We start from the raw sequence: 21731 nt of genomic DNA on the forward strand, positions 1-21731 counted from the left end.
CGGCAGGTCCTAGATCATGAGGCAAACCCTACCTCAGAAGGTTGTAATAAACCCATTCAGTAATTTCAGTCTGCTTCTCCTATTTATGTAAACTACGGTTTATAGCTGAACCATCAGCCTGTGTCTGCTGGAGGCCTCACTCGAGCCACGGTCTCCGACCAAACAACAGTCACCTGGTGTGGTTTCCAGAGACGGTTAAGGGATACATATGAATGGATAAATTAGTGTAATTGGGTGTACGACTGCAACTCTGAGTACTCAGATTGGATGGAACCTGCAGACTGGAAAGCAGGAAATACTCATCTTATTTTCAGATATAATTTTGATTTGACTCTTCTTTTTATACTGATGAGTTTCTCAGTTTGGCTGTCCAGCTCTTTAAATGGATGAAGACTCTGAATAGTAGAAAATCAAATCCATCTGTTTAGTGGGACAGAAATGCTCTAATCCCAACCTCTGGATGTACATAATGTAATTCCACTGTGAACATAATCCATTTACAGTGTAAATTTAGAAAGCTCATCATGAGGGTTTTGTAACTTTTCATCCAACTGATTAACAGATTGCACTACTACAGCAGATAATATCACATCATACTGTTGGTCTAAGTGACTATTATGAGCATTGTGTGTTCCTGTGGCAGCGTTAACACTCGAGAGCTTTAGACATGGAAGGATGCTGACTTAAGTTTAACCCAGAGCTGATCTAATATACTTTTGTAAGTACTCAAAATACTTTAAATGTTTTAAAAACTGTATTAAAATTCTGTTAAGAAAAATGTTTGGTATAACAAACTGGCGTCATAGGTACAATTATGTTTACCTTTGTATTTTGACAAGGGGTTTTGCCTTTTTATGCATAAATTGTTCATTATAATCAGTGAGGGTAAACTTTTGAGAGTTTTGCAAAGGAGATGATCATTTGTTGAAAGAAAAAACAGAATGGCAGGATTTGCATTTTGTTTCCCATACATGCCTACCTTTAAACATGAGGACAATGATTGTGTATGTACCTTGTAATATTTGTAAACTGTTAGACTCAAAACCAGATCTAGCCTCCAATGTGGCAGTAGATTATTTTATATGCATCTGAAAACAGAGTGTTATTCAATTCAACTCAATGTATTGTCACTTCCATGAAAAATGGTTGTCTTGGCAACCACCTCTGTTTGGCATTATTTGTGTTTTCATTTTTTCTAACCAATTACATATGCATCACTAGTTAGAGAGAAGATAACTGGACATATCAAAGCATTTGGTTGTGTCTTGCAGCATCTGTCAATCAGCGTTCATCACACTATATGTGGAGTTTGGCCATCCAGTTAAAGTGCAGCCTGTGCCTTTCTAATACTGCCTTATGTATTCATCAGCATTTAAATCCTTATGCTTCACTTTACGTCTTGCATCATTTTAATATTTTTTTTTCCTTCATTACTAAAATTTTCAATAGAAAGTCCAATTCATCTGAGACACTTTACCCAGTGCTGTCACTTTTTTGTCATTCCACTTTGTGTTTGAATGCATTAAAGGCATGATTTTTTTAATTAATAAAATTGGAATAATTTTGCCAAGTTGTCTCTTTTTGTCATTACTAGAGGTTTGTGTACATACAGTGTCCTTGTCAAGTGTTTTAATAAAATGCTCTCACAGTTAAAGTGACCTATATTGTGCAAACTAAAACTAGTGAAACCTTTACTTGTATTCTTTATAGTATTTACTGTGCATATTCAGAGGGCTGTTTGTTTATTTATTTGACAAAGAAAGGACTAATGGTTGTCACTGGGTAACTCTTCTTCTGCTCCAGCAAGAACTCCATGTCCTGGCAGCGTTAATTTTTCTCCGTCGTCTGATTTGCTTTTGGAGAACCTCCACAAACTCATAAGCCTCCAGTTCGTATCTCTCTGACTGAACCCTCAGAGCCATTTCTCTTTCTAGAGCCAGAGCGAGCTCCTTGGCGTTTTCAGCCACAGCTTCCTGGTTCTTCCCTGCCTGTCTCAGCCTGTCAGTGAACGTCTGGATTTCGGCTGCCAGCTTCTCTGTCACTGTCAGCGCCTCCTCCAAACCCTGGTAAAGAGCCATGCTGATTCTAATGGCCTCTCGTCTTCTCCCCTCTGCCTCCATCCTCAGTTTCTTCTCTATCTGGAGCTGGCAGTGGAAGTCGATGTTCTCGCTGTCAGCTTCTGCAAGCACTCTCAGCTCTTCTTCCTTCTGGAGTGTTTGCTGCAGCTTCAGGATTTCATGATGCAGCTGATCCTGTTTGCTTTTCTCAGAGCTGAGCTGAGCTAAACCTTCCTCCTTTATGTCTTCAATTGTCGCAAAGAGAATATCTGCAATCTCCACAGCCTCCAGTTTGTCTGCCTCTACCTGCATCCTCAAGTGTTTTTCGGCCTCGAGCTGCTGGTTCAGATCCGTCAGCTGCTGTCTGGCCACGGCTAGCTCAGCGGTGACCATCAGCTCTTCAGCTTCAAGTTGTGGAGGAAGTCCCTCCGCTGTTGCAGAGCAGGAATCTGTCTCTGCTCCCTTCTCCTGAGATGTGGCTTCAGCTGTCTTGAGCACATTGGTAAGCTCCTGCAACTTCACGTGCATGACCTCTTTTTCCTTCCTGTCAGCTGTGATTTCAGTCTGGTATTGCAGCTGCAGCTGATGGTTCTTCTGCCGAAGAGTCTCTATCTCTGCAGAGAGGCTGCTGATCTCCTTCTGATAGATGCTACAGAGGTCGTCATAGAAGTGTCTGGCTCTCTGTTTCTCCATCTTTTATTTTTCTAGAGTTGCTCTCACAAAGTTTCACAATGACACGACGAGTGTGTGTGTGTTTGTGTGAAATGTGAAATCACCTCTACTGTAGCGGAACCATCTGCCTCTACATCCAAGTTATGACGTGCAGTTCTAGATTGTTCCTTTGTGGTGCAGAATGTGGAAACTAGTGATAATCAGAAAATTGATTAGATGACTAAGTTTTGACTAAGTTTTACTAAACTGAAATAAGTAATGACACTCAGTGTGCTGATTAAGACCCCATGACCTGTCTGTCTGTGTTTTAGAATAGTTTTCTAATATATGCATGCACACAGGTTTCACTGAAACACAATGTTTTGTCTGATATGAGTTTCAGATGTTTTGAATGCAAAATGTGATTTTGCAACATTGACTTGAGTTATCTGATTTGGTTTGAAGATCAGTTTGACCATTTTTCCATAACATGCAAGGAGAAAAATGGTCCCACTACAGTACAATAAATCTTTATTATTTTATTATTTTATGGAAAATTGCTCACCATATAAAAGATAGCTACAAATTTCATCAGAAACACAGTTAAAAAGTTGAGAACACAGTAAAAAACAGAATTAAACAAATAAAAATAAATAAATATGGGGGGCGGGGGGGCACAAAAAAAAGATGGCAAAAATGACATGCATTTGGCCAGTGAGCAAGACTGTTTATGGTATTTTGTCTTTACAGATCACCCTTGGACCTCAAATTTGTGTATTTAGTTTCAAAATTTTAGTCTGAACTGCCTATGTAGGTTTCATTTATTTATTTTTTACATTACTACTCATCGTTACCGCTGTGAACCGGTGTGGGGCGGTAGTGTGAATGAGCGCTGGCCTAGAGCAGCGAGATTACACCAGCCGAGGAAGAAGTTGCATAAGGGAAGTGCCGCAGTGAGTGCACCCTTGTTCTCTCCTGCGTACTTGTCGGCTACGGTTTTTTATCAGCTAATCAGAACAAACCGGACTCATCGATTGTTTTTTAAACTCTAAATAATATCTGTATTGTATCAATTCACCAGTACAGAATGGCCACCGGTAAGTCTGCATGCATTTTCATTGTCATTTTTTTCGTTGTGAATATTGAAAAGTAGGTCAAATAGCACGCGAGCTAACTTAGCTGCTAACCGCGAGGCCAGACGGAGGGCGCCGTCTACTTCATGGATGTCTTTCCTTAGCACAGCCAAGTTAGCTCTGTGATGAGTTGACCAAACGGTTTTTTACAATTATCACAGACTTTTTGAATGTGTATTTTGTTAACTTACCCCCCATTGATGGTCATTAAAACGCGTAAAGACGTACGCCGGACGGAGCAGGGCCTGGCCGCGGCTGACGCTGCTCCAGGTGTCTGATCAACGCTCCTTTGTTTACACCGATGCTTTTGTTTTCCCTGCTCAACGAAACACACTTGTGCTACTACCTGAACCACTGTAGCTCCTCCAAGACCAGCTGTTTAACCCGTTTTACCTTGTTTAATACCGTGGTTTAACACAGTGCAGATGGTGAGCAGCGTTTAAGACGCAAACATAGTTGGTTTCGTTTCAACATGTAGCCCGAGCCAGCACAAATTTGACCGCCATTTTTTTTACTGTAGCATTGGCGTGGTGACTGACGGGCCTGTCCCACTGCACCCATACATACGACTTTAGCCTGCTGAGTTTTACTGGCTGCTCAGTAACCTTCATCTATATAATATACACTTTTTTCCTCCGTTAAATCTTAATAATGAAAAAATACAGTTTCCTTTTATTCTCATGTTTTATTCACAGCGGCTTTATCAGACTAGCCACTTGAATAAGGGGCGAAAGGTCTTCAAACACAAAAAACTTAATTCAGTTTAGTTCAATTGTCGTGCTCCTATGGTGCTATGGACGTCTCTTTGGGACGTGTCTTTTAATAAAGTTTATCTACTTTTCTTTCAGACTCGGGCTATGGTGGCTCACAAAGGTAACGTCAAACTTGCATTAATTATCTATTTGTTGGTCTACCGTTGTGCATATTCCTAAGTAAAACGTGGTTCACACGCATAAACTCACAACTGTCAAAAACCAATTGAAGTTTAATATTAACCTGTATATTGGCCAGCCTTAATTGAGACAATTTAATACCACCACATGAGAGTGAATGAATTAACTTACAATCTGCTAAAAAGGCTATTTTCTTTTTCTTTTTCTGTAGCTATGGGTCATACACTGGCCAACAGAGTGGACAGGTAAGACAATCTAAGATCTAGCCTGTTGGCTGGAAGTGTTGTGATTTCAAATGAGCTTTTTTTTTATTATTGAAACTTGTCTAATTTAAGTTTCTCATTGACAGGGTTATGGACAAGGAAATGGTAGCGGCTCTTATGGGGGACAGAATTATAGTGGCTATGGACAGCAACCAGGTGTGACACTAGTTTTAACCAGAGTGATGTGTTGATTGATAATTATATATACAGTTAACATTAGGTGTAAGAAATGCATATTTGTGTGTATATATCAGGGATGCAAACAGCGCGCCGAAAAGCGAAACTCGCTTTTTTCATGACCAATTAGGTGACTTGTGTGAATCGTTCAGATCCGAAGAGTTTTTGTTTTTGGGAGGGGGGGGGGGGGAGAGGGGGGGTCTCAGCGTCTCAGCTGGGGTCAGTAAAATGTTTTTCTAACAGGCTGACAGTGACAATCACGTGAAACTGAGGCGAACTCATTCATGGTTGCCTCTGATTACACTGATAACAGCCGACCTCCATTATAGACGCGACATGCGCGCTCGTTAAAGCGGCGCGTATCCGCGTGCAGTCGGTGCGACGGCGACGCTGTTTTTTCCCCCGTGCATGTCTGTGGAGCTGTGCACCGCGGACATGCACGGTTCCCTACGTTGCTGTGTCAGGCAGGTGTTTTCCACGGAGCTCTGCCCCGTTTCAGAGGTGAAGGAAGCCCTACGTGGAAAGACGTCGCCTCCGCGATGTAGAATGTGTTCAATTAAAGTGAAACTAACACATTATATATATATGTCCATTACACACTGAATGAAACATCCCATGTCTTTATTTATTCAGTTTATTTTAATAGTAATAATTATGACTAACATTCAGTGAAGACCTAAAATTCAGTATCTCCAAAATTGAAATATTGCAAAGGATCTTTTTTAAAAAAGCATTTTTAATATAGAAATGTTGGCCTTCTGAAAACTATGTCTATAATCAATCAATCAATACTTGGTTGGGGGGTTGAACTACTGGAACTTGACTTTTCCATGATATTGTAATGTAATCATTTGTTAATGGTGAGCACCCCCCCCACGCCAGACAATTCCTCTCTTTTTTGGTCCTGACCCGTTTGCATCCCTGATATATAATTTAGATATACAGAATATGCCCCACAGAAAATGAGTTGTTTTTTCTAGTCTCTTGATTTTAGAAAGATATTTGTAGTTGAATTTCATGCAAGATCACATTCAAAACAATGAATTGAACAGTTATGATATGTTTTTAATTTATTTTAAATTTCTTGTTGACTCTGTTTTTAGCAGATAGTTATGGCCAGACTCAGCAGCAACAGAGCTTTGATAATTATGGACAGGATTCATCTGGGTAAGTTACTAGTTTTTGAAGTGCCGATTGAACAGTGGTTAGCGTGTGATGTGATTTTTCACTGAAATTGTTTTTCTATTAATGTGCCATGGCCTGTTACAATCAAGAATGCACTGCATATTGTTACATAGCTTGGAAACTGATGCAGTATTCTGTAATATGCCTTGTGGCTAGCATTACCATAGTTGTGTGACCTGCCTAAAGTCTACAAAGTCTTTGGCGTCTCCGTTTTACAAAATGTAACGACTTTTTCTAAAACCCTTTGAAGGTATGGCGACAAGTCATCGTCAACAACAACGTCATCAACTTATGGACAGCAAGGTTCTTATGGACAGCAAGCATCCTATGGACAACAAGGTTCTTATGGACAGCAAGCATCCTATGGTGGCCAGGCGCAAGGAGCAGACAGCTACGGACAGCAAGGTTCCTACGGTGGGCAAGGACAGGGTGGTGGTGGTGGAGGTGGTGGTGGTGGTGGTGGATATGGTGGCCAGGGGCAAGGAGGTGGCAGCTATGGAAGATGGAGTGAAGGTTTGAATAACTGACACCTCCATCCATATAGAGACCACACCTGTGTCCGCTTGTGTGCACATATTCCATAAAGTCTTGTCTTTGCATCAGGTGAAAGTGGCGGTCAGGGTGGGAGATTTGGACGTGACCAAGGCGACCGGTCAGACGGAGGCGGCTATAGAGGCCGAGGCCGTGGTGGTTATGACCGTGGTGGATATGAGCGCAGCAGCGGATACGACCGTGGCGGAAGAGGTGGACCTCCTGGTATGGGGTAAGTTGCACAGTGCCACTGCCCCCAAGGTACCTCAATACACTGAAATGAGACATGACTTGTTGTCACTCACCCCATCATCACTCGTCAACTAAAAAAAAACATCCACATAGTTGATTTCACCACTCATCTGCTTTGTGCTCCAGATCCCCAAACTTTAGTGGTTTTTATTTTTGGTTGGTTTGTTTTGTTTGTTCTTTTTTTCCTTTTCTTTCATAGTTGTCACAATCATGTAGATAATATTCACCACCCCTCTGCATTTTGCTCCAGTTGCCTGAACCCTGTCAGAATTTCTTTATTCAAACTTTGATTCACCTGGAAATTTCTACACAAGAGACATGCTGCTTTTTTTAAAATCATCACATGATTGCTCGCATGTACCGTAGGTTGTGGTTAATTAGAGGATCCATTCATGGTGGACGTCTTTGAGGTATTACGTAAATACATGGAGACTGAACATGTCTGACCAAATAGGAGCTCTAAAGGCACCAGAGAAACGGTTGTGCAGCCACCTCATCCCAGACAATGGGACTGTTCTTTTTTCCACAATGCAACTGAACAGCCAGTAAAACCAGAGTTTTACCTAAACTGGTGATTCTGCAAGGAGAAAGAAAGATTTCTTGCACATCAAGACTTGTGCTCCTCCGTTTGAAAATGGGCCCTTTTCGATTTTTAGGACCTGCAAAAAGTAGCACATGTCAGTTTTGGAGAAGTAGCTAAGGTGCCCATCTGCCTGTGTTTCTCAGAAATGTAAGACAATGGGTTTGAATTATATTTTTTTATTTTTTGGAGATCGGCTTTGGCTTGGAGTTGAGTCTACATGCTGGGTGACTCTGACACGTGAAACGTACTGGTATAATGTTTTGTAACTACGTACAGTATTTGTTATACATTTAACATATAAATCCGTAGAGCAGTGACAACCTTTCACTGCAGGCATCAGCTATTCTCATGTTTTTGCAATTTGGCCTTCAAAGCCTTTTTTTTGTGTTGTACTGCTTTTTTTTTTTTTTTATCAAAATAACTCCAGCAGCCAAACTTTTTTTTTTTTTTTTTTAAACTGCCAGAAACTCGTCTTTGGTGTGTTCTTGTGCTCTGAGGACCATAAAATAGTTCTTGAACAAAGGAAATGCCTCTGAAACGATGCCCTTAGACCTGGAGCCACATCCTCAGCTGCTTCACATTCAACAGGTTTCATTCAAGTGTTGTATATTTGACAATGGCGAACATGTGTGTTGTGTTAACATGGATCTACATTTTATACTACAGGTATTCAGAGTGGTTGAACTAAAACTTGGACCTCAGTTAAAGGATCTCATAAACGCACTCAGTGGAAGATTTCTTACCTGTTGATACACTCCTTCACATCAATTTGGCCTCCCACGTTAAAGAAAAAAAAAAAATCCACATTCAGCTGGTTTTCCGGCTCTTCGTACCCATTCTGGTCATGTAAATGGAAAAAAAGTATCAAATTGTTTTGTAGATGGTGACCCAGTGACATGTCATAATTGTCTTCACACGTCTGCCAGATTGTTAAGTCAGAGCTGCCTAGTCGTCTGTTCATTGATCTCTAATGCCAAAGACTAACACATTCCTCGTGTGAGACATTTCCACCATAGTCGCACACCCTGGCAGGAGTGCATACTGATGGGGATGTAGGGGAGCTTTGAGCTCTCAGTTGGGACAAAGGAAAAGCCATCATATCTCCAATTTTTCCTCTGCAGAGGTGGTGACCGTGGTGGCTACAAAAATTACGGTGGTAAGTGACGAGCATCAGAACTGTGTCGGTGGGGGAAGAAAGAACTTGAGTTAGCAAAAAGAAAAAGAGGGGGATAAAAAAAAAACTCTGTGAATGCCACCATATTCATGTCCAGATCCCAAGGGACTCAACCTATTATTCTTAGCAGGATTTCTCATAAATGACTTCAGATATGGTAAAGAACATGGAGCCTGAGTTGTAAAATAATGGTACTGTTGCATGAAGACAAGGGCTGATTGTAAATGACAAAGGTGTTCCCAGGACGAAGAAGGAAGTCTTTCTAAAACTGGAGACATTTTGGTGGTTTTCATTTCTGGTGTAAGCTCCAAAAGAGAAAGAAAACAGAACAGTTTTGTTCTTGTTGCCAGGTGTTGGTATGTGGTGCAACGGGATGAAAACACCCATCAGAGAGCTGTAAACATGGACTTTGTTTAATTTTCTTTGAATCATTATGCATTGGTAGGGATGAAGTGATGATTTTTTTTCTCTGTGAAACAGTAAGGATGGTTTCAAAGCATCTTCCTCATGTTTTCTCTTCCATCCTCTCATTTGTTTTACAGGCTCTCGAGACTACGGCTCAAGGGATGAACCAGGTGAGGCCAGCTTAGAGAAGTGCATAATAAAAATAACTGTAATCTGGTATCGGAGTGATAATACCCCACCTGATCTCTGAATGTTAATAGTTTGGTCAATCCTGATATTGTTGCTGACGTTTTGTCTCTTCTCTTCACAGCCGGAGAGCAGGACAACTCCGACAACAACACCATTTTTGTTCAGGGACTGGGAGAAGATGCCACAGTTCAGGAAGTTGGCGACTTCTTCAAGCAAATTGGTATCATCAAGGTATCAAATTAGTCCAAATACATAAAACATAACATGTCCATGTGACTGCTCTTGATGTCTTAAGCCTCTGTCACTGTGCAGTTTTATTTGAACCAGTAGCATCAAACCAGTTTGAATACCTGGCAAAAAAAAGAAATGCACAGAACTGAGTGTGTTTTTGTGCACACAGGTGAACAAGAAGACCGGCCAGCTGATGATCAACATTTACTCTGACAAGGCCACCGGGCGGCCAAAGGGAGAAGCGACGGTGTCATTTGATGACCCACCCTCTGCCAAAGCAGCTATTGACTGGTTTGACGGTAAGAGTGCTGGCGCGCACACATGTCCAGTTCCCCAGTAAGTTCAAAGCTCGGCTCTCACTGACGCGTTTTCAATTTCAGGCAAGGAGTTCAACGGCAAACCCATCAAAGTATCATTTGCCACTCGCAGAGCTGAGTTCACACAGAGAGGCGGTGGCAGAGGAGGAGGAGGAGGAGGAGGAGGAGGACGAGGAGGTGTGTAGTCAGCGAAATAAAGACAATTTGTGTGGGATGTTGCTGTTCTGTTGTAAATTAATAGCCCTTTTTGCTTTTTAAGGTTTCAGAGGTCGTGGGGGTGGAGGACCCAACTTTGACATCAAGGGAGGCGACTGGCCCTGTCCCAACAGGTTTGTAAATCAGGATTTCATGTTGCATATCAGAAAGGTGCTCATTATGGCCCCGTTTGTGATGTTGAGTTTATGTAAAAATGTCCCTCGTTTCCCTTCAGCTCTTGTGGAAACATGAATTTTGCAAGGCGGCAAGAGTGCAACAAGTGTGGAGCACCTAAACCAGGAGATGCCGGAGGATTTGGAGGTGAGGGCTTGGACTTGATGAGAAGCTGTTTCTGAACTGCTCTCTACCAGTTCACCATCCTTAAAAGATACTTTTGAAACACAACATAATTATATCTTAAGAAACTGAATGGGACAGAATGATTTGATGTCTTTTCCCTGTTGTTATTGTCTCAATTGTTTTACTGACATAATTGTGACTGTAGATCGCGGAGGAGGCAGAGGAGGTTTTGGCGGGGACAGAGGCGGTGGTTTCAGAGGCCGTGGCGGTTTCCGTGGTGGAGACCGTGGAGGCTATGGAGGCGGTGGCGGCGGTGGTGGAGGAGGATATGGAGGTGGTGGCTACAAGATGGGTGGAAGGTTTGTCAATATTTTAATTCTGCTCATTTTACCTTTTTTTTTTTTTAACTCTACCCTCTGCAAGTTTATAAGATGTGTGGGTCTTTGCTGATGCCGTTTGGTTCTGTGACCAGAAGAGGGTGTAGCTCGCCTGAGATGAGTAAACGATCCTGGATCTGTAACCATAAGACAAATGCTGTGTCCCACTTTCATACTACATGCAAAGGACAGATAGCATGCATTAAACCAATTTCATACCCGGTATCTGCACATTGAGTGATCTTGGAGAGTTGAATTAAGTTTCCGTTGCCTAGTTCAGGTGGTATCATCAAAACAAAATGTTTTGTTTTGTCTATGCGTGTTGGCTGTCAGGAAGTATTATACTCTTCCCAGTCCTATTTTATGGCATTTCAATATCACCAATGCTGTCAGTAGTACAGCTCCTGCTTTGAGGCTTTAGCTCATAAAAGGCAACTGTCAAAGCAGAGATGTAAACATAGCAAACCGAAGATTTAAAATAGTGCGTCGTCATATAGGCCTAAAAATATTGACGTGATGGTACTTATACTGGTACCATATTGCCAAGATTGTTTCCTTGAATGACAAAAGTTAATGTTGGTCTTCTTCTTCAAAAAAGAAACACTGGCAGTAACACAAGTCTTTCTCCTCTTCCCCACAGAGGCGACCGCAGAGACGACAGAAGAGACCGGCCATACTAAGCGTTGAACAGATGGAAACCATTCCAGCCCTTGAGTTCGCCGTGGAGGGAGGGTTTAGTTTGGGAAACCTGCGAAAAAAGGATCGGAGAAAGGGGATAGATCAGATATTCTGATTTATGTACCTTTTATTTGTAGCCAGTGCATCCCATCTATTACTGTTCATCTGTGAGTGAGGGGAGCATGTGTTGAGCTGAGGTGAAGGGGCTGATTGGGAGCTGTTGGCATGTGGTCAAATGTTTTTTTGTTTGTTGTTTTTTTTTCTTTTTTCTATTTCTTTGTACATCCTTTTTAATTTTCTCTCAGATTCTAGTTGCGGATGTTTTGTGAGGTAGACTTCATACCATTGTTTTGTATGAACGATTACAATGTTTTACTTGGATTTTTTTTTTCCAAAATGATATTAAAAACTGTGATCTTTTCTCCCTGCCTTGTGTGAGTTTATACCCCATCATCACTTCAAATGCTTCAAGACAAGAAATGTGTTTGTGATCCAGTGGTTATGTGCAGTTGGGGAGAAGTCTGCTGCCTGGTATTTTGCCCTCAGCTGCAGGCGGACGCAGGGGGCGGTGCCGGCCCTCCCCTCCCTCCCTCCTCGGTAACACCCGGGGTGCTTGGCTCGCTGCTGTCAGTCTGTGCAGGGATGGAGGTGTTAGGCGAGCGGCAGCATGCTCTCTCTCACTGACAGCAAGGAAACTCGACAATGAAAAAACTATCTAGAGCTCAGCAGACATGTTCACCGCGGGGAGCGGCTCGGTAAGCGCCTGGTTGTTGTCCCGCAATGAGCCGCCGAGCTCCGGATCATCGCCACCACCCGCGGCCAGCCGGACGGGACATGAGGGCGGTCTGGTCCTGGGTCCTGGCTGTGAGCGCCCTCATCACCGCGCAGCCGGCCGGAGGATCAGCGCTAGTCCCGGACCCTGAGGTACTCCCGTTAGCCCCCACAGTGACTGCAGAGCCGCATGCGGTGAACGCTTTATCTAAACTTACGGCAGCATTTTTTTTTTCCATTGTTGAGGCAAAACTTTATGTGCCAGATGGACACTGGAGAAAATAAAAACAGTTTTCAATAAGAGTAGTCATAACCCTGATGTTAGGTCTGGGATCTTGGACATCCTCTAATAGCTCTCAGTCATTCAAGATCCTTTTATTGCCGACGTGAGAAATGAGTTTACAAATGCACTCCTCACAAAAGCATTCAGTTTTCAGATGAAATTTCAGAATTCACCTTTAGAGGTGAACTTAATTTGACCTGCTCTGAACTTTTCAATGCTGAAAGGCAGAGAAGTGGACGTCGTTTGGTCTCATGACAACTTATTGAGACATTTACATTTTTTATTGTGATGTTTGTCATGATATAGGTCTATCACTGTATAAAGTCGAATATCCCTAACTTTTTGTGAGAAGTGCATAACTTTAAAGTGACTGCGACCTCTATATAAAATACAGATAATTACAGTTGATCTGTGATTGTAGAAGACAGAACATTTATATGCACCACTTCTCCTATATCCCCAATAAGGCTGTTTGAGTTTCTGTGATGGGTGTTTCAAACTAACTAACCACAAACATGAACTAGGCCACCTTGTGAGATACAACTGTATCTTTGTCTATTAAAGAAAGGATTGTTTTTATGTATTTGTGTTTTCTCAGCATCTCATGTAGATGAAAACACTGGTTTATGTTGCTGTTATGATACATGAAAACAAGGTGTGTGTGTGTGTGTGTGTGTGTGTGAGAAAGACCAGCTAGCTAGCCTGATCCTCCAGTCAGTGCCCCTGACTTAAGGCACTGGCTCATAATCTGGAGTTGGTCCCCGGGCGCTGCACCGTGGCTGCCCACTGCTCCTCAGGGATGGGTTAAATGCAGAGAAAGAATTTCACTGTACTAGCTGTATATGTGACAAATAAAGTACCTTTACCTTTACCTTTACCAATCAATTTGAAGCTATCAAAAATGCTGCATAGATATTCAAAGATTTAACTAAAAGTTGTCATAAAGAAATATGTCTCTGAGCTTGAGGATTAATTAGATCGTCCTACATGTTTAGTAAATAGTGGCATACCGGTAAAATAGGCCAAGATCACTTATAAAAGAAAACAGTCATTTATGTCTCTGGGTGTTTGGGGATTTCACAGTCACATTAACTTTGTGTACTGCACTAGTTTAATGTGACACCTGTCTTTCCATAGGCTGCACATTTATCTCCATCAAAGCTGTAGGACCATATACCATCAAGCTCTTACATGTGTTTCCACAGCTTGCCTCTTGTTCTTGCATAAACCAGAGCCCTCTGGCATTTTTCACTGCAATGGGACAAAGGGACATTTTCTGTTGCGCACTCTTCTTTGCCCAAGCACAGCTGTCATCTTCTCAAGTTTAATTTCTATCCCAGCTTCACCACATCTGTAATCATAGCTGCGCCTGCTGTTGTCTGAACGTGAAACCTGCTATATATACACGAAGGGCTATGATTGACGGATCGTAATATCAAACCATCAACATAACTAATCTCAAACCACAATGCAACAACATCTGCTGCCGTGAACTCTGTTGGTTCTCTTTTTGGTTTTTACTACATTTCAAGGGTGTTAGGCCTCAAAGTCATTATACACTTGTGTGTACGGTATTTCATGTTTACATGAAATTCTTGTGAAATAATAACTATGAATTTTCAGGGGGACCCCCAAGGGTTTCTTTGTCTTACGGGTGGTCCAGACATGTACACCCTTTCTGGCAACCTACAGCACATCCAGCACAAATGGAAAAATATCTTTAGACTTTTATAACTTTTCTTTTCCCTCACGGGACATTTTACCTGTGTGGGAAATCACCAGTGTGTTTTTATGAGATGCATTGTGTTACTCTGGGATTTCTGGTCCATAAAACCAACAGACCTTCATCCAGAACGTGATTTTACAAACTTTTTACAAAGACGCACCTGGAAGCAGTGATGGAGCAAAAAGGTTTTGCGCTTGAGTTTTCTGTTTTGTTTGAACATTTCTGAAGCACTGTTAACAATTATGATTTGAATGGCAGGTTTTTCTGGAGAAGTACGGCTACCTCCATCAGGACAACCACAACGCGGTGGAGGTGCAGTCTGCCATCCGGTAGGTGATTCAGCCCTTCATCTTTATAAAACTTTTTTTTTTTTCCATTAGTGAATAGTGGACATCATAGTGCGCACGTCAAAAGCCATACAAATGTGACATGATGCACTTTGCCACTCTGAGTCAGCTGGTTGTGTGGAGAGTGTTCCTCAGGGGGAAGGGTGGTCTGGTCTCAGCAGGAGACGAGCCTCTAGGGGCCGAGCGTCGGTGCAGGGCAGTAAAACACACCCTCACCTCTGCACTGGGAAACCTCTCCTGAACCTTCTCTGAACTGTGCAGGAATTTCAAGAACCTCGCCCTCTGGCCTACACGGCGACTGTACTGTAATGGAAACTGATTGAAAAGCTTTGCTTGGACTGAGTGATGGGTCAGTTAGTTAACTGTCTGGTTGATGAGCACATACAGTGTTGACATGCAGCATCTATAGCAGGGGTTCTCAACTAGTCTCACTCTGGGCTCCACATTTTCCCATGGTCATTAAGTCGCGACCCACTTTTATAGAATTCAAACCAAGATTATTTTTTTTTAAGCCTTTAAAAACTCATTTTGCTCTTTATTGAGCAAAGTGCATTTCAGAGCACATGAATGAAACTGAGGAGGACCATGACAACTGCATGTATGAAAGTGAATAAAAAAATATCAAACTGCACAAAATGGAGACCAACAAAACGATATATTTGACTTCTAATGCATCTCTGCATTCAGAGCATATTCACAAAAGTGAATAAATATCAAATTGCACAAAATAAAGACCCACAAAACAAAACAAGATTCACTGCATTCAGGCCACATTAATAAGAAGCTGATATATTTGCATTCAGAGCAAATGGATCAAATAATAAGAAACTGAGGACCATTACAACTGCATGTGTTCACGTGTCTCGTGTGCCTTTCAATATAAGTTATTTTTCAAAATAAAAGACATGTCCAACATCAAATGTGCATTAAATATTATTTACTTTTTTGACCAGCAGTCCGCGACCCATCCAGAACGGGTCCGCGACCCACTTTTGGGTCTCGACCCACCAGTTGAGAACCACTGATCTATAGTATCGAGCCATTCAGCCAGACGTGATACTTTTTTTTTTTTTTTTTAGTATATTTTTTGGCGTTTTTGCCTTTATTTGACAGCACAGTGAGATGGACAGGAAAGGGGGAGGCAGAGAGAGGGGGAATGACATGCAGGAAAGGTCTACCCGACGCGGGATTCAAACTGGGGACGCCTGCGTTGAGGACTGTAGCCTCGACATGGGGCGGCCGCCTTAACCACTGCGCCACGCACCGCCCCAAGACGTGATACATTTGGATCCCCCAGATATCAACTGATGTGTGTTGCTCCTGGTGAATAAATAACTAAAAGTCATCCCAACATGACCTCATCACACCACACTACATTCAAGAACTTTCATTCACTGTCTTTATCAAGCAGTAAACCTTTATAAACTTGGCTGAATCCTGTTTGATATTGCGTTGCTTTGAGATGCTGCAAACAACAGCAGTGAAGTCAAGACTCTCGGACTGGGTGCAGGGTCTCTATTCAATTCTGAATTCCTGTTGAATCACAGATTCTTGGCATGATTGAAAAGCCAAATGCCTGTTCAGGAAGAGCATCATTCAAACATTTCCTCCCTCCTTCCCTCCCTCTCTCTCTCTTTGCAGGGATTTCCAGTGGTTGTCCCGGCTTCCTGTCACAGGTGAACTTGACGGCGCCACCCTGAGGCAGATGTCGGAGCCGCGGTGTGGCGTGTCAGACGAGGGCAGCCAGCAGATCTGGGCTCAGAGAGTCGACACTATCTTCACCGGGAAAAGGGTCGCTGCAGGACGAGGTCAGAGCCGCAGGAAGCGCTCTACTGCTCAAGGTACTGCAACCTATGCTGCACTGCAAGAGGACACATTAACGTTAATATGTGTGTTTTTGAGTATGTAAATAACATCCTCCGGTGTTTAAAGAAACCGACGTGATTTGTTCCCTTGTAAGTGGAGGTTTTGTTTGTCCTGTCGTGGGGAGGCCATAAAGACACAGCAGTTAGTTGGGAGTGTCCACCCTCCTAAACTAAAGCACCAAATTGAGCTCAGGGTTGTAATTAAAGCTGCTGTGTGATGTTGCACGCGCACGTCAGCCTGGATGGTTCCTGCTCTTTAGTTGCAATCACACAAGTCTGTGCATCTTTTTTCACATCATATTTACTTGATAATTTTAATAAAACCTCATTCTTTTTAGTGTAGGAGCTACATTCTCCTCTGCAGGTTTTGGTTTCATCCCGTTGAACCCACTGGATGTTGCCTCACAGTCTGTGTTTTGAAAGATGTCAGGTCATCCTCAAACAGCAGCTTTATATCCTACAAGGCAAGGCAAGGCAAGGCATCTTTATTTATATAGCGCATTTCATACCAAGGCAACTCAATGTGCTTTACATAAAGACAAAACATAACAAAAAAAAAAAAAAAAAGAGAAGCGTAAAACAGAATGAAAACAAACAAACACAAAAAACAGAGCTAAAAGCAAGAGCAAATAAAAGAAAATAGATAAAGTAAAAAGAGCTCAACTCTGCCACAAGTTTTTTCTCTGGACATCTGTGAACAATTTCCTCTATAAAGCTACAATTTAAAAAAAATCTCCCCCTCAAATTCAGATAAAGACCATAATAATTCAAACGGCAGATGGTTTATCTTTTGACCAATGCTGCCACTTAATTGTGTAGTTTGATTGTTCCCTTAAATATCTTTAGAAAATCGCAGGGGCTCTTATTGGAGATTATCCTCATTTTCTAATATAATGAGTGCAGTAAAAAAAAAAAAAGGCATTCATCAGCGAGGAGACCACTGCAATTTCAAGTGGCCAAAGGCTGCAGGATTTAAAGTGTTTAACGGTGCAGTTGAGCCATCCAGATTTCTTGCAGTAATTGAGAACAAGGTCCTGACCTCCCAGTTTAAGGTGCTTTACGGAAAATCTCTCAGAATTAGAAGGAGTTGTTGCACTTGTTTGTGTATTTGATGGTAAACAACCATACATGATCATTACCACTTTTCTTTTGGTGCAACTTCCTCTCACAGTCCAAAAACATGCACATTATATTGATTGTGAATATAAAGCTCTTATATGTGTGGTTGTTTGTCTTTATACATGTCAGCCCTAGACTGATGACCTGGGGTTGGCTCCAACCCTAACCCACAACCAAACGGAGCTAATGGATGGATGGAAGATGGTCCATTTTATAATGTTTTATGTTGATATCAATATCTATGACTTGGAGTGTGCAGTCATGCTAGTAACCCTGTGGGGCGGTGTCCTCAGAGCCACGATTCTGCAATTTCACTGAAACCCTCTTAGAGAGCCCACAGCACACGTAAAAATGGTCTAATTCTTGGTGCAGATCTGGATCCTGCTGTAGTTTTGGAGCAGTGTGTGTAAATGTGGCTTAGGTCCTGTGTTTTTGTGACTCCAGTTCCTACTGTTTGTCTCTGGTGCTGTCATTTCTCTCCTTGCGCCTCCAGCCTCATGGAGTGTGAAGCCTCTGCATTCCTTTCTGTCACTGATGAGGTTGGCTAATGTTCAGGGAATGCAGCGGCGGCTGATGTTTGCCGCTGCCTCTTCATGTCGGTACCTGACATGTTCCTTCTGGTGAACTCATCCACAACTGACTGACTGGATTATGTTGTTTGCCAAGCGGGCTGGCTATGGCCAGATATCTCCACTGGCTGAAGAAGTGGCTACCTTGCTGAGTGACTGACTGCTTGGCAGGATGACAGCCTGCTCTGGTGTAAGAAAACAACTCTGTCATTATTTTAGTCCCAGACATGACTCACATGACAGGCAGCAGTATTATTACACAAAGAGCTGCGTTAATGGCAGATATCTTTACACCCTCTGGTCAAACCTCTCACAGATCTGGCTTCGTATATCCACTAAAGTAGCTTAGTGGTAGACTATAATAATTTAATTGTCATAGCAGCATTGTACCATTGTGTAACCACCACCTTCAACATCACGTTGCTTTGTCCTCCAGAAGCTGCAGATATGTTTCCGCCTGAGGCTTAAAGAAATGCTCACAGGGCGAGTCTTATGTTTGGATCAGACGTTTAGAGCAAGAGCATGAGAGTCAGCCGTGGAAAAATGCCAGTAATACCTGCATTTCTTTCTGGTTAACCATTAATTACTCCTCACACTAGGAGTAGGAACAATTGATTTGAAAGCTCCAGTTGTTTTTAGCCATGTTCTATGTGGGCTGATGGACTGGGAAGAGATTTTGTAAGTGATATATGACAATGCTTCCTCAGTGGAGTGAAGTTCAAGCAGAAGTAAGCGGAATATTTGTGTTAATATAAGTCTTAAATAGTTATATCTTCCGACGGGAATCACTTACATAGAGTGTTTGGTCTGAAACACGGGTCTGTCAGTCACTCTGCTCTGCTGTAAGCCGAGGAGAAAACTTTCCTCATATCTAGAGCACTGGAAAAGAGAGTAACGACACGCATTGGTTCAATGGAAGCGCCTCCTGGTGGAGAAATATGGGTATTGCAAAAGCGCCCAAGAACCGACATCTCTGCATTGTTGGTGAATGAGCAAGTGTGATGTTTTCAATAATTTAAGGACATTTCTAGATCACCCACTTTAATAGCATCATTGAGGATCCTTTACAGATAAACATTAACGACCAAGGTACGTTTTATCAGTCTGTTTTCTGGTAATAATTGACATAGGAGAAACCAGAAACAAGCCGTTTTTTCGTTTTGGGAAAAAAAAACGGAAATCAAAATTTCAGTTCGTTTTCTCGTTTTTGGTTCTTATTTAACAAAACGAATTTACATTTTGTTTCCGTGGGTGGGCGGGTCCTCTGATTGGCTAGTGTGCTTCCTTGCCCTGTGCCCTTCAAAATAAAAGTTCCTCAATTTGATAATGTCGACAAAAATATTACTGTAGGCTACAGACACTAGCAGACATAGAGGACCCCATCACCCACAGTCAAGACTGACACGGCTTCAAATAACAATAATAGTAGGCTATTCATAATGAAAATGAGAACTTATGAAGTTATGACTTCAGTGTAGCCTAGTTGATGTTTAGCCACAAGGTGGCCGCGCAGTTATTACATGTAGAGTAGCCTAGATCTGAGGGCTTTACTACGATGGAGGCTCACAACATATCGTGTGTATTATTGAAAGCGAGGGGTGTGCCTATTGAGAGTGAGGAGTTGTCGTCACAGCTCAGAGCCCCAATACATCCATGTCAGAGCCCCGCCCCCCTTCTCCGCCATGATGGAAGGATTCCGGTGGCAACAGCCTTACTAGTCTATGGGCAAAACAAAATCGTCTACTCCGTAATTTACTGTTTTACAATGCCGGAAATCACTGCTGTGTTAAAAACTGCTTCAGTGATTTACTTTCTCCTTATTCTTTCTAGTAATTTGTTGATCTGTTGGCGCAAAAAAGAGCTAGAATTTAGTCCGTCTCTGTGCTGTTCTGATGACGTTGCCCCTGGCAACCGATAGCGTCTCCTTCCATCATGGCCGACCATCGTCACGTGACTCCTCACTCTCAATTCATTAGATTCACATGACGTCACTGTGTTTCTGCGCCGCCATATTTGTGTCCGAATCAGGGCGATCTGGGCACAGATCACAGCGTCACGTTACCAGAACAAGTGGAGTAGTAGGAGGAAATCAGCAAGAGACCGAAAATTGACGTTATTTGAAAGATGCCAGGATTATATTGTGCTGTTGACTGTGATAGCAGTCGCCAAAAAAAACCCGGACTGCAGTTTTATTCCATCCCAAAAGACGTAAAGTTATAGACGGAATAAATAGTTGACTGCAGGCAGTCTACTGTATCAGTGGCAGCATAGGCTGTGACAAGTCTCACAAAAAGAGGGGATTCACTTTTTTTTAATAACATGGATATATTGAATTCTGCATTTTGATTACTTTCTTATTAATTACTCACTGATTCTGCATTTAGGGTCTTTTATTTCTGTATAACAGACCGTTGCTAAGTAAAACGGGCCGTTGCTAGGGACGCTGCTCTGATCAGCGGAGCAGGGCAGAAGAACTATCAAGGATTTTTACCTTGTGTTTCATTTTTACCAGCTTCAGACTAATTGTGAGTTAGAAAAATGACTTGTAGCTTGTTAGAGGGAGAGTGGAGGCTCTCTGCCTCCCTCACCGCTGCTGGAAACCAAACCTGCGATCAGAGCGGACAGAGCGGACGGGCCAGTGCAGTGTCACAGCTGTGACCAGCTGTGTCTGTGCCACCGCGAGTCCGTGACACAAACGTGTCCCGTAACCGTCATCTCTTATGACAGACAGGACGACATAAATGCGCACATCGTAACATTTACATGATAATTCATCAATCTACTGATTGATTATCAAAAGCTCGTTGAAAACAACTACACACGAGTCGACCGGGAGGAGGGTGAGGAGCAAACAGCGGAGAAGTGACCGGACTAAGGACTTTGATTACGTCTCAAATTAATTAATTAATTAATTAATAAACTGTGTAATAAGTGGGATAATATAGAGTTAGTCTGTTGTTATAGAGATATAAACCCAGACAGGATGTATGAAACCCTGTCATTTTGTCAAGAAACTGTCATTTCCATCCTGCGGTTTGCATGCTGTCATATGAGGAGACCTGTCAAATCGGACACAAATATGGCGGCGGTCCCTTCGACGTGACGTCACTGCAACCCATGAGGCTAGTGAGTACAGAGTGTCTACTCTGTACAGTGACAAAAGGTGCGTTCGAGATGAGCCAGGCGTGCGCAGAATCGATCGCCGGTGACCAGCGCACAATGCATGCCGGTTAGATTTGTGTCCGACTTGATCCCGACTTGCTCTGACGTCATGCACGCGCCTGCAACGATAACCTCACGAGATCAAGGCGGTCGCAGTTTTTAGAGCCAGGCGCCGCAGTTGCTCTCCACCGACTGCAACCGCCTGCAAGCCTCAGGGCATGATGGGAAACGCACCGGATCATGAGCTGATTGGCTCTTAGTTAGGACTGCAAACACTACGTGTTGTTGTATAATGCTA

At 42.5% G+C, this 21731-nt stretch overlaps 2 protein-coding genes across 9 annotated transcripts in view; both read left to right on the top strand.

The window, feature by feature from the left end:
* Positions 1-3631: 3631 nt before the first annotated feature.
* taf15 (TAF15 RNA polymerase II, TATA box binding protein (TBP)-associated factor) lies at positions 3632-12012 on the top strand. 8 transcript variants are annotated; one of them, XM_085795445.1, is made up of 16 exons: positions 3632-3805; positions 4690-4714; positions 4946-4979; positions 5084-5153; positions 6278-6341; positions 6610-6872; positions 6963-7122; positions 8847-8881; positions 9442-9474; positions 9615-9724; positions 9894-10023; positions 10105-10218; positions 10301-10370; positions 10472-10557; positions 10742-10895; positions 11554-12012. In XM_085795445.1, exons 1-16 carry the CDS (start codon positions 3796-3798, stop codon positions 11591-11593), a joined length of 1398 nt encoding a protein of 465 aa, XP_085651571.1. In that variant the 5' UTR covers positions 3632-3795; the 3' UTR covers positions 11594-12012. The 8 variants fall into 8 exon arrangements, with proteins under 8 accessions (XP_085651571.1, XP_085651575.1, XP_085651572.1 ...); XM_085795449.1 differs by having other exon boundaries at positions 6610-6773; XM_085795446.1 differs by having other exon boundaries at positions 6281-6341.
* Positions 12013-12220: 208 nt separating this feature from the next.
* Positions 12221-21731, top strand: part of mmp28 (matrix metallopeptidase 28) — a 34448-nt gene continuing 24937 nt past the window's right edge. The window contains exons 1-3 of the mRNA XM_085795456.1: positions 12221-12515; positions 14630-14700; positions 16360-16559. Of these exons, the coding sequence (XP_085651582.1) occupies positions 12372-12515; positions 14630-14700; positions 16360-16559 (415 nt within the window). The 5' untranslated portion in view covers positions 12221-12371. The remainder of the gene's footprint in view (positions 12516-14629; positions 14701-16359; positions 16560-21731) is intronic.

This window comes from Trachurus japonicus, chromosome 13, assembly GCF_045865225.1.
Source record: "Trachurus japonicus isolate A0001 chromosome 13, Traja_1.0".
Taxonomy (NCBI): domain Eukaryota; kingdom Metazoa; phylum Chordata; class Actinopteri; order Carangiformes; family Carangidae; genus Trachurus; species Trachurus japonicus.

Bases quoted from the DNA above. Each gene is read 5' to 3' on its own strand.
- taf15 (XM_085795445.1), top strand. The intron at 10,024-10,104 runs GTAAGAGTGCTG...TTTCAATTTCAG, and splicing joins AGCTATTGACTGGTTTGACG to GCAAGGAGTTCAACGGCAAA. The intron at 10,896-11,553 runs GTTTGTCAATAT...TCTTCCCCACAG, and splicing joins GGCTACAAGATGGGTGGAAG to AGGCGACCGCAGAGACGACA.